The following is a 12,672-nucleotide window of genomic DNA, read 5'->3' as shown; positions in this document are numbered from 1 at the left end:
GCAAAGATAAAGTGATTCACAGTGCATCATGTACATCGCCATTAGAAAGTTGTGGCCTCCATTCTGAATGTTTTAATGTGCGTTATGAAGCTCAATCCTCTCTTCTATCTTTCTGAAGAGATGCAGTGATTGACGATGGCAGTCAAACCAAGGCTGATAAATAAAGCCCTTTGAAGACAAATGATCCTATCTGGTCAGATCTGAAATGAGAATTTTGACAAATCAAGGAAAAACTGGGTCAGCCCATAAACCCGCTACTTTATCAAAGACATGCAGAGTTACATGTAGACTACTGCATCCCAAAAATTCTGGTCTTGGGGAAAACATTTTTCAACTCTGGCATTTGATGTATGTTCACACGGCTCAATTATCATATCAAATACTGCTTCTGGCTTGTTTCTGATTATGCATCTACCAGATCTCGATACATCATCTTGGTGTTGAATATCAAGATGGAAGGATCTCCAAAAATGCATTTTTGAGATAAGGGAAATCTGTACTGCTACATGTACCAGTTAAACATATGTCATGCTAGCTGAAAGTTTTAGTTTCTGATGAATTCAATGACTACATGATTGTATAATAGCTAAATTTTCTTGCTGTTAAACGGTTTCAGGTATATACAAATTAAGGCATGGTTTGGCTTAACTAAAACTGGTGCCCCTGTCCCTGGTGCTGAATGACACACCAACAATACTAGTGTCCCTGTTTCAAGTGCTGAAATCACACCAACAAACTAGTGTCCCTGTCCCTGGTGCTGAATGACACACCAATGATACTAGTGTCCCTGTTTCTGGTGCTGAATGACACACCATCAATACTAGTGTCCCTGGTACTGAATGGCACACCAACAAAACTAGTATCCCTGTCCCTGGTACTGAATGACACACCAACAAAACTAGTGTCCCTGTCCCTGGTGCTAAATGACACACCAACAAGACTGGTGTCCCTGTCCCTGGTGCTGAATGACAGACCAACAAAACTAGTGTCCCTGGTGCTGAATGACACCAACAAAGCTAGTATTCCTGCCCCTGGTGCTGAATGACACACCAACAAAACTAGTGTCCCTGTCCCTGGTGCTGAATGACACACCAACAAAACAAGTGTTCCTGTCCCTGGTGCTGAATGACACACCAACAAAACTAGTGTTCCTGTCCCTGGTGCTGAATGACACACCAACAAAACTAATGTTACTGTCCCTGGTGCTGAATGACACACCATCAAGTCTAGTGTCCCTGTCCCTGGTGCTGAATGACATGCCAACAAACAAGTGCTGTTTATATTCGACATTTCTATTGATTGGACAATGATACTGAGAAAGATCAATATTTTATTGATTAAAGAAAAGGACAGGTTGGGAAGGGAACTGATTTTGATACATTAATTCATGTAATTTTAAGGAATGTTTTTTCCTGCACAGCTTTTCTTACAATACAAGAAAATGATAAATTGATCTTTGATACCCAAATTTTCATCATGCAAACAATGAAAATTTTTATTAATAAACAACCGATATATGATATACATTTATATAATCAAAGGTTATATCATTGGTATGTGCATAATACAGTGCCTTAATTTTGCTGTGATTATTTAGAAAGGGATTTGAATGGTACACTGATGTAGAATTTATGTATTTATGAATTTTCGGTGTCTCAGCTATTCAGTAATTTTACCAATCATCAATTATTGGATAAAGGAGATTATATTCAAAAGGATTAGTGATAAATGTTTTTGTTGTTTACAGCATCAGCACTTTCACATACCCTGTGGTATTCTTATTTTTTCACCTTTAAAATTGACTTCTGGGTTAATATTAAGAGTAAGAGTAAATATATATATATGATAAGAATAATAACTAAAGATAAAAAGTGTAATTTTTGCTATGTAATGCTAATTGCAATTTAATTGCATAAATTTTCTGTAAAGGTTGGTTATACCCATCGTGCATCGGTAGCATAAACAAATGAACTCATTTCACATCAAAGAATGGTTATGGTTATTTCCAAAAAGGCCAAAGTCACATTCTTCAGGCTTGCCTCGCTTCATATAATCTTCAGCTGCCTCAAGGTCAAGTAAAAAAACTGGGTGGAAGTGTGTGGGGAGTGCAGATAGGCAGGTGCTAGACCGTGTGCGCAGATATGAATATTTAATGAGCCTCGGGTTCAGGGGAATTCCGGAGCTCGCTTTTGCTGGGGCGTGGAGGGTTATAAATTGCTGCAGGGGCATGATTGTATTTGAATGTGATAAAGTCGCATTTCATATGCATGATAGTATCTGGAGTGAAAGGTAATAATAACATTTATAGAGGTTTCAAAGGCCAGAGTGAGTGGAAGTGTGGAGGGTCTCGCTAAGTTGGTTGTTACCTATAAGGGCACTCAAGGATAGCATGGATGATGATGAAGATGATGATGAGACACAGTATATTTTCTTTTTTTTTTAATATTATTACAATGGAAAAATCCTAAAACTTTGTCGATGAGCTGTTACAGGGACAGGGAGTCTCCAAAAAATATTTTTTTCATGAGCTGATAATGATTTTACATACTTGGATTGTACAGTACTTCGGATTTATATCTATGTTGCTGTAATTGGCCTGAGACTCACATAGTATTACATGAATTAATGAAAATGCTGTATTCCCTTTTATGACTGTGATTTTATATACCAATCCTACATATTCTTCTACATACCACCAAGGAAGCTTGTCATATAGAAAAATAATGTTCCAAAGCCATGGTACCTAGACAACTGAACTCATTTTGAATGTGAATATGTTACATATAAAATATAACCAAAAGTGATCCATTTTTAAATGAGGTTAGTTTCATGTCTTTCAATAGTAAGTACTGTAAGAATTCTTTTACATTACTTAATGGTATATGAACATAATAATATGATGACACTGTAACATCATATTTTCCTTGCAATTAGCAATACATATCTTGATTACTTCAGTTTCATTGTATGGGGGGGTCTCATTATAGGTATAACTTGAAGTCTGATGCCAAGAAGTCTGATGCCAGCTCATGATGTGCATTACATTTTCATAAATTTGCATATTAACTACAATGGATGTTTAATTATACATGATGTGTCTTGTGTGTGTGTGTGTGTGTGTGTGTGTGTGAACCACTGTTTCTCATTATGATTATAGTAATTATAGTATACATGTACATGTAAATACATGTACATACATGTACATACAGTAAGAAAACCTATTAGTACATGTAAGTCACTAACTTCTGGTAACATTGGGTTCAATATACAACTTTGTTGGTTGGATGTAACGTTACATGTAAGAAATGGGAAGGTTGAAATTGTGACTGTCACATCAGACGAGTCACATATGATGCAAGTGTTGGAGTTACTTATTTTTATCCTATGTATAACTGCAACTAGACCTGCATCTGGAATAATCAGCTTTTGTAGCTAGCACTGTCTGATTCCACCTTTGTACCAATGCAATATGAACTAACTCTCCTGCATGGTTCTAACCCTGCTTGCTTCTAAGTTATTTGACAATGTCCACCAACCAATCCTTGTCAATGCATGGGATTGTGAAGAAGGATTCACTCACTGTCTCCATGCAGCAACATTAATTCCCATCACAACCTTTCACTTTGAATTCCTTTTTCTTCTTCCCTTTTTTGCATGCATGCTACTTCCCATTGACTAAACAGACAAAGGTATGGTAACTCCATCTGATTTTGCTTCACAACTTTTGCCACTAACTACATTTTTTCATGACTGCTACTAAACTTGACAATAAAAAAATCCTCCTCCTGCCTTTTTTGATGTGCGATGTATATATCAGAGAGCGATGAACTCCTTGGAGATGGTTATTGCAATCTGCAGCCTTTTGCTCCACTCATAACAGTTGAAGGTCACTCTATTCTCCGCTGTCTCTTCAAGAGTTTCCCAACGTGTGGCGTAAAATCCTGTGAGGTCTCCCGTTAATGAGTTTGTGAGCCTCAGAACAATATTGTTTTTCCAAGGTCACTCTCAATCTGCTCTGTACATCTGCTGAATCAGCAAGAGCCGACTGGCTGCAGCTGCTTTGGATGAATGTTATCTCACGATCACACTGACTCGTATTATTTCCTCACTACATGCAAAGAAATTCTTATAAGAGGAGAGGGGAATATTGGACTTAACAACATATTGGAGCTGTAAAGGATTTTAAATCAGAAGTTTGTCCTCTCTAAGGAGTTTGTTCATTTCTCTCAAAACTATCCAATTCTAGATGTGGATGTGTGGTGTTCGTTTTAGATGCAGTTGACAGTTTAGCTTAATAACATATTTTGTAGTTTCATGGCTCAGTAGATGTCCTGACTAGAGTCATTCTGGTATACAAATTACACACTCATGTAAGGACAAACGAAGTGTTCATTAATTTCCTTCAATTTGCCTAATATTTGATTTTTGCCCTCTGTTATGTTTCTTTTTCCACAGGTATAAACTTACCTTTTGAATTAGTTCTCCGATCAGGATGAATGATACCTGGTTCCTCCAAAGTAACAGTTGTTTTTTTTTTGCTGACGTGTGGCAGGTGTATTCTCAGAAATACAACTGTCATACAGTTTATGTGTACACATCTGTACAGAGAAAGATCTGTTCCACATCTGTTGGTTCAGGTCTGTTACATAGCTCAGTTTCATAGCTATGCAAAGGTACAGGTCCGCTGCACATGCCATTGGGTACATACATGTACACAGGTCTGTCTCACATCATGTACTTACAGATCTGTTGCTCTCCTGTTGTAAGTCTGTCACACATCTCTAGGTACATGGCTGATACAAATCTGTAGGTACATGCCTGTTACACGTGTCTGTCCTCTGTGATTATGCATATTATCATTGGTGACAGTTGTGTCTCCAAAAGGGCATGACAAATCTACTTATTTCATAAATTTTCAGAAAATCAAATCAACCAGCATCCTTTCTCTGGTTCAAACATATCTCGAATATTTCTTCTTCCTAAAATAAGGCACCTAAAGATACAATTATATTTAAATACAAACTGCCTTCTTGAAACATCAACTTTGGACTTATCTGAGTATCTAAATACTTGCTGCACTCATCACAAGAAAATCGTCACTACGAGACAGTGCAAATCAACATGACCTTCATACAAGCTGGTTTCAGTTTTTGTTCTTCTTGTTCTTCTGTTGCCTTCTTATCCCCTGTTTGGACAAAATTTTGTGGCAAATTGGGTACTTATCTTACAAACTGGATAGGAGGATAATGTCTGAATAAAAGAAGGGCCTTCCTTTCTCACAAGGCAGAAATGTCTAATGTATAGAGAGTTACGGGTGTTTTATTGCCCTTAACTCTGGGACTGCAACCAGCAAAAAAAGTAAACAAGTAGACCCTAAATTTTGGTGAGAAAAGTACATTTTGTTTTAAGTCATCGGTGAGAAAAATAACAAATTGTTGAGTGTGTTTGCAGCGGTAAAACAAGAACTTGGAAATAGTGGACCTATCTTACACTATTGCCATCCATTTCAACCAAACTGTCTCAGATGAGGAGCAGTTTTACAATGTTTACTGCTGTTGTATGTCTCAAGTCCACATTGAAACTAAACTTTTAACCTTGTTTTTCTTTTAACAGGTTACACAATTCTTCTTCAAACTGTCTTAAGTGGATCTTCACGTGTTAGTAGAGATTGGCAGTGTGATCATATTGACTGTGTTTTTTTTTCTATTCTCCAGCACAAGAAGCTGTGACCGCCACGTTCCGAGGCTCAGAGTACTTCGTCTACGACCTTTCTGGCAGTCCCATCTCGAGCAGCCACGATGAAATCACGCTGGGCTTCAAGACCCACCAACGCAGCGGCCTGTTGTTCCACACGGGGACCGGTCAGGACTATGTCAACCTTTCCCTGAAAAATGGCGCGGTTTCCCTGGTGGTGAACCTCGGATCCGGCGCGTTTGAGACCCTGGTGGAACCCCTGGAGGGCACCTTCAATGACAACCGATGGCACGATGTGAAGGTCACTCGGAATCTGCAGCAGGTAGTGTGCAGATTGCATTGTAACTCTGTGGTACTAATTCATTCCCGTAGGCAAAGCTGGAACACGGAGCGGCGACAACGTAATGGAGAAACTTAATGCACTCGGTGGTGTAAGAGAGAGATCGAAGCATTGCATAGTCGCTAACACATAAGCTGAAAATCCAGTGTTAAGACCTGAATTTGTTACGCTTTTGTTTCACTTTAATTTGTTCCACCTGCAGAGTTTTAGAGGGCAATTCCCTAGCAGGAATGCCAGAGTCAGTATGGTCAGTGTGGTCAACTTGTTAGATGTAACACTAACGGTAAAAATTAAGGACCTTTCAAGTTCTGCTGAACACATTGAATACGCATTACTAAATCTGAATTTTTACCTTCTCCACCCACTTTCCTCGCATAGCAGTCGAACATAGGATCCGCTATGGTAAAAACCTGTCTTCTGTGGTACATAACAATAAAATGTAATGTTTCTATGGACTGTCTATCTATGGATAAACAAGTCAAAAGCAATGCTAACAACAGTCTTTTGCATTCTAGCATAACTGTTGCACAGAGTGTGGCAATAAGTGTGTAATGCACTCATCTTTAATGGCTAAGACAAGTTTCAAACTGTGTGTTTTTTATATTAACTAATGGTGTCTCCTTTTTCTTTCTGTAACTTGTTCATAGCAGCTAATGGTGTGTGGACTCGATTGTTTTCAACCTGTGGTCTAATCCAAAAAGTCCTCTGTTGCTTCGCCACAAGGACTAACCTTTCTAAAAAGCGCAATGTGGCGGCCCTTGTGCAGGTTACGATTTCAGTAGATGAAATCTTCACGGAGACGGGGTTCACGCAAGATGCCTTCACCATGCTGGGGACCGACGACTTCATCTATGTGGGAGGCAGCCCCAGCAGCGCAGACCTGCCGGGTTCAACCATCACCAACAACTTCATGGGATGTCTGAAGCAGGTAAGCGTCGTGCTGGCTACAATAAGCTGGTTCACAGTTTAAACTGCGCATCACTGTGCAGTGTGATGTGTCGTAGGTAATATCTCAAGGTTAACCCTCCCAGTACCCAAAGCCTAGTTTTAATATTTCCTGACACGTAGACAACTTGATGTATAATACATGTCAAGCATGACAAGCATGGTCTGGACAAGAATTGTTTACAATTCATAGGCCCTTCAAACATGTGCAGATAAAACTGTGAAGCAGCTTATTGTCAACAATATTAGCATATCAACATAATAGGAACTCCATAAGTCACAAAATGGTGATGATGCTGCCCTCTGGATTTTTTGTTAGTTGACGTGTCTGCCAGTTTGTTGTGACATCACCATGTCCATTTCTTCTTGGGACATGCATTTCTCTGCATGTGTTGTATTACAATAACGGTAACTTTACATGTACATGTAGGTCCAAGACTTTAGTGCACTGTATGAATTACAGTTACTATACAGAAGGGTGCAGGTCAGGACAGACAGCGAATTCCCCTTGAGGTAGAAGCTGTGTGATTGTGAAAAAAGACTCCTGCTTAGACCAGACTAAACCAACAAAGGAGACAATGAATCTCGTGCCTTAAGTCTTGTCACTGAATGATGATGCAGCTTACTAGCTTCAGCTATCAGGAGATCTCTGGTTTGTTCCAACAAGCCCCAAATGGATTGTAGGTCTTGAGAATATGCTGGGTTTGCCTAGAACTACCATGACAAGGAATCCCCTCTCTAGATTGAATGGCACAAGTGCAGCTCCTATACATGTACATGTAGCTCAGCAGTGTTACATTTTACTGTTGTAACAAACACATTTTATGGGTCTTGAGGGAAAATAAGCACCATAGCACACTGTGCATGGAGTCACATATCAAGGCAGTGTGTAGCTTCTCTGGTATATTAATCTGCATGTCTATAATGCAAAGGTGATGAATGCAAACTAAGGGTGAAAAGATTACATTACTCTTCCCTCAAAAGGCAACCCTTTTCTGTATCAGTAGCAACCAATTGTTGAAAGCATTACACATCTACACGTACATGAGCAGCCCTGTCTTATTACAAGAAACTTTATTTGGGCATTATAAAAAAATTCCTTGTTTTGCAACTGGAGCATACAATTTTGTATTTGGTGCAGAAATGAATTATTGATAACATTACAATTATTGTACATGTACGTCTAACCCTCGGAAGACGGGGAACAACAGACGATAAACCGGACAGTGAGTGAGTGTGAGTGATGTTGCAACATACAACACTATTCTTATTCCTCAAATGGCACCTTTCTGCATGCTACGAATCTTGAATTACTTGTTAATTGGTTTCTGTTTGTGTCTGTTTCGCATAAATGGTAAAACATGTTTAGGCATACCGGTAACACACCAGCTTTGTACAGAAGATACAAGCCTTATAAAACCACACTGTCTAGTTTGATTCACTCACACTGGGATAGACCCCTACTTTTTTGACAAGTGTGATGACTTCTTCAACATGCTCGAGGTGTTACTTTCCTCGAATATTTACAGGGCCTTCCGGTATATGTCCCATCAGATCCCTAACTGAAGTCATATGTACTCATTTTTACCTGAGGTGAGCACAAAAATAGGTTTTAAGTCCCTTTCCCAAGGGCACAACATTGGGAGCTGCAAGAGATTCAAATTCAGAACCTTTAAAGTTCATTCTAAGTCAACACGCCTAACCACAAGACTACCTTGTCACCTAGCTTGCCACCTTAGCATTCTTTTATAGTGTAACAGATGGATACAGCATGTTATGTACATGTGCATGCCCTTTCAAGGATGACCCACATTAAGCAGTAATGGATACTTGTAATTAGCTCTTCTTCAGAAGTATCATGAACCCCTCTGTCTATCTGTCAACTAAGTTGTCCCAACAAATTACTTCAAGCACAGACTGTTGGTTTGGGATCATCAGTCTTACTCCAAATCTTAATTAGAATTATCAAAGCTACACAAAATCTAAAACAAAATACATGTATGCAAACCAAAGATTTTTTAGTAGAATTGTATGAATTTTTTCTTGCTTGATGAAGATTCAGTAGTAATGCTTCAATTTGTAATGAGCTGATAAAAAGATGTCTGCATAATTAAACATTTTACAAATTTGGAAAATTAAGTTATATTTGACATACTGTACATGTATTATGTACCATTAGATTATCACTATGCCTGCTTCATACATATTCCTTTCTATCTTGCCACAATCTAATAATCAGATCCTCTTTAAATGATGACTCGGCAATCTTATGCAACATATTCTGCCCTATATATCCTAGTTTAACATACAGCAAGCCATTGGAAAAGAGTGATGCATAACAACATCAAGGCGGCTCCCATAGGATGCTTTTACCATTTCATCAGGGGACACAATTTTGCGCCAGTCATCCATTCACTGCTGCATGTGTAAAGAACAGACAGGGCCCTGTACGCCAGCGGCATACCAATGAGCCCGAAGATCCTTTTCTGCCATTTTGTAGGATTATCGTCATACAGAATATAATCTTTCCCTGAGTCAGCAATATTGCATTGTGGTCAGCCATCTTGTCCTCTGTAGCCGCCCAAGGTCGTAGTACGGCGGGAGAATTGCGCACTGCAAAGAAAGAAAGAATAACAACCTCAGGTTGGAAATGGATGAGTTCATCGGTATCCTTTTCATATACTTTTGGCAGCGTCAAGAATTGCGGCAGCCTGTGTTATGAGAAAAGAAGCCCTCTAGACAGCTGCAGATCATTTCTAGATAGAACGAAGAAGAGGCCCTGGAGGGAGCAGGGCTGATGCCATTTCCTCTCAACAAATAAGATAGCAAGCAGGATTACACTGTGATCCTTCCCTTGCCTATTTCTCTCACACAGCAAAGTTGCTTTCTTTCATCAGTTTAGAAATCTTGACAGTTTGTTCTGGGAGGCAGTACGAAGTACTCAGTCACACAGATGCTTGTCGCCAGCTCTAGGGTCAAACAACCTATTTTGGGAATTTTCTTCCATCGCTCTTGCATCAAGGTGTGCATCAGTGCAGATATACCTTGCTAGGGGCCCGTTCACTTGTTGAGGCGAAGGTTATGTGTGTGTCTTATCAGTCAAAATGATTTGTGGTTGGAAGTACAAGTACACCAAACATACATAACTTGAATGTTTGAGTTATATTACTCAACCACATTTTAAAGGACAAGGAGAAAGTCAGGAGTCATGCAATTATTGATAATTGAACATCAGAATAATACTTAAAAAAAAAGATAATTATTCATGTGTCATACATGTACAACTTGCCATAGAAGATTGAATAAATGTCAGCTGAGGGTATGTAAGTAATTATTATGCAAACATACAAATCAAAGGATATGTCTGCCTAGGGAATGATAACTTACACCATATATAACGTTAAGAATGATAGAATTTTCCAGAGGGGCTTGCATTTCAAGAGATGTAGGTGTAGACATGTTTGTCATCTGTCTAAGCTATCAGCTTTGTTCTACATGTAGTAGTTACAACTGTTACAGTGGGTGGTCTAAGTTTTGGACGTTTATACTTTTGGAAAAAATATGTTGTACTTAGCTTTAATATGGCTGCTATTGTATTTTGGGGATGTGATATTTGAACTTTACTGCAGTGCATGTGGTATCTTTGGTATGCAGCTTTACAAGTCAGGGATAGGTCCAGTAGGTCAAATTTGTCAAATCCAGCAGCTGCCTCGAATCATGTAATACCAGTAATTTTAGGGAACCTTCTGCCAGTGAAAAACTCCGGCTTATAATCCTAAGGCACTACTACGAAGTTCAAATAATGTCAAGCACACCCAGGTGCACCTGTCAGGTTAGATTGGAGGTTGCAAGGTCAAAATGGTCTCTCATGATTAAGGATTATTCCTAACATTGAACTTGCTCCAAATTGGTGTGAGCTTGTCAGGTCAGTAAATTCCGACAACCTCGGGCTCGAGCAAATCAATGTCTCATTAAACCCGGGCCTTGGCCATCTGTTTTCTGCAAACTACTTCTTTAACGAGTCGTGTTACACAGAGTTTGTAAATGCATGCAGCTCACATATGGAGGCAGCGACCAAGTCAAAGTTCTCTCATGCTAAGGCCACACCAATTTGATTAATTGGTTCTCGGATTTGCCTGCTTCGTTTTTTCTGATTTGAAAGAAAAAGTTAATATTTTGGCTCTCAAACAGTTGATGAAATCTTGTCTTCCAAGTTGTTACAGTTTTTCCGTATCAATACTATAACATAAATTTGATAAGTTTAGAATTATAAACCAGCCAGGTATGTTGATGTCATGGCTCCTATTGTAGCTTTTGGCACGATAAGAAGATGCCTAGGTCTGTTTTTTTTCACCCTGTTATTCATATTTTTCTTAAAAAAAGACAAGAACCAACAGATCAAATTTGTGTGGCCGTAAGGCGACTTTTAAGTTGGTTATTAGGCATACTAGTTGGTTGGAAATTTGGAAACTTGCATGTGTCCATTGAGGTCCATTGCATTTTGAAGAGGCTTTATCCTTGACAATGTAATTAGGTCATTACTTTTCTTTCATGGTGGACTTGGTTAGATGGAATATCAATAATTTTCCTACTTTGTTGTGACCGGAAGGTCTTTGCTTAATGGCATATCAGCCACAAGGAAAAGTAGTTACTGTAACAGTTTTAAGGCATTTTGTATAAAATGGGCAACAGCTGGTTCCCCAATACACATGTCTCTTATGCTCAACATCAGTGATGGTAGATATCTTTTTTTCATTTTGATATTTTTTCTATTAGGCCACACCAATTTGATTTGTTGGTTCTCAGATTTTTTCAGAAAAATATTAAGCAACGGTGAAAAAAATGAAGCAAGCAATGAAGTTAACATACCAGGCTGGTTTGTAATTCAAACAATGACTTTCAAACTTTTAATCAAACCACTGCATTGATAGATGGAAAAATGTAAGCTAGAACTCTGAAGAGAAGGGATTTCCTTCATCTGTTGGTGCCAAAATATGAGCATTTTGGAGTTGATTCAGAGGCTGAATTTTTTTTTTTTTTGACAAATCAGAAAAGAATTAAGCGGGCAAGTCCAACGACCAATAAATTAAATTGGTGCGGCCTCAGAGAGTAAACTAAGGACAACTTCGCAAATCGTAATTGAATGTTCACACTCAGAAATACAAAAAATGATTGAGTGCAAATTTAATGGGATTGAAAGTATCATACCAGCGACTCTGAAGCACTCAGTGCCAGGGAAGATCTTCTACAAGACACTGATAGAATCAGAATAATACAATTTACCGGGTGCCTGTTACAAAACCGATGATGCTATCAGAATATCGGCTGTGCAAATGAAATGGCACTTGGCACCAATAGGTCTGAAGCATTGATATGATAAAGATGAAGTCTACTGGGATTGGAGAGGGTGGACATGGTGAATGCTAACCACTCGATTTGGAAGAGGATAACCTTCTGGTTTAACCTCCAAAAGAAAACTAAATGGCTCAAGGCGGTGCATACTTGCCTCTTGAATTAGAGTAACATCAAAGGAGACATAGCTGAAATCAAATATAAGCATGCAAATAGTGGTGTCCTTCAAAGCATTGGTAGCCTTAGCATCCTCTTCATTTACATTGTAGATCTGCAACATCGATGCTGCCATCTAAAATGCTCCTGCAGCTAACAGCTAACGTTTTTTGTAGCTACATGAT

General features: G+C 38.8%; 1 protein-coding gene across 1 annotated transcript in view; it reads left to right on the top strand.

Annotated features, from left to right (window-relative positions):
- LOC109482715 (neurexin-3-like) overlaps positions 1-12,672 on the top strand; it is a 93,491-nt gene that overhangs the window by 26,286 nt on the left and 54,533 nt on the right. The window contains exons 10-13 of the mRNA XM_019785534.1: positions 3,684-3,689; positions 5,715-6,016; positions 6,413-6,436; positions 6,801-6,962. Of these exons, the coding sequence (XP_019641093.1) occupies positions 3,684-3,689; positions 5,715-6,016; positions 6,413-6,436; positions 6,801-6,962 (494 nt within the window). The remainder of the gene's footprint in view (positions 1-3,683; positions 3,690-5,714; positions 6,017-6,412; positions 6,437-6,800; positions 6,963-12,672) is intronic.

The sequence above is a fragment of the Branchiostoma belcheri genome, unplaced genomic scaffold (genome assembly GCF_001625305.1).
Source record: "Branchiostoma belcheri isolate BF01 breed outbred unplaced genomic scaffold, Haploidv18h27 scaffold60, whole genome shotgun sequence".
Taxonomy (NCBI): domain Eukaryota; kingdom Metazoa; phylum Chordata; class Leptocardii; order Amphioxiformes; family Branchiostomatidae; genus Branchiostoma; species Branchiostoma belcheri.
This window is presented reverse-complemented; position numbering and strand designations above follow the sequence as displayed.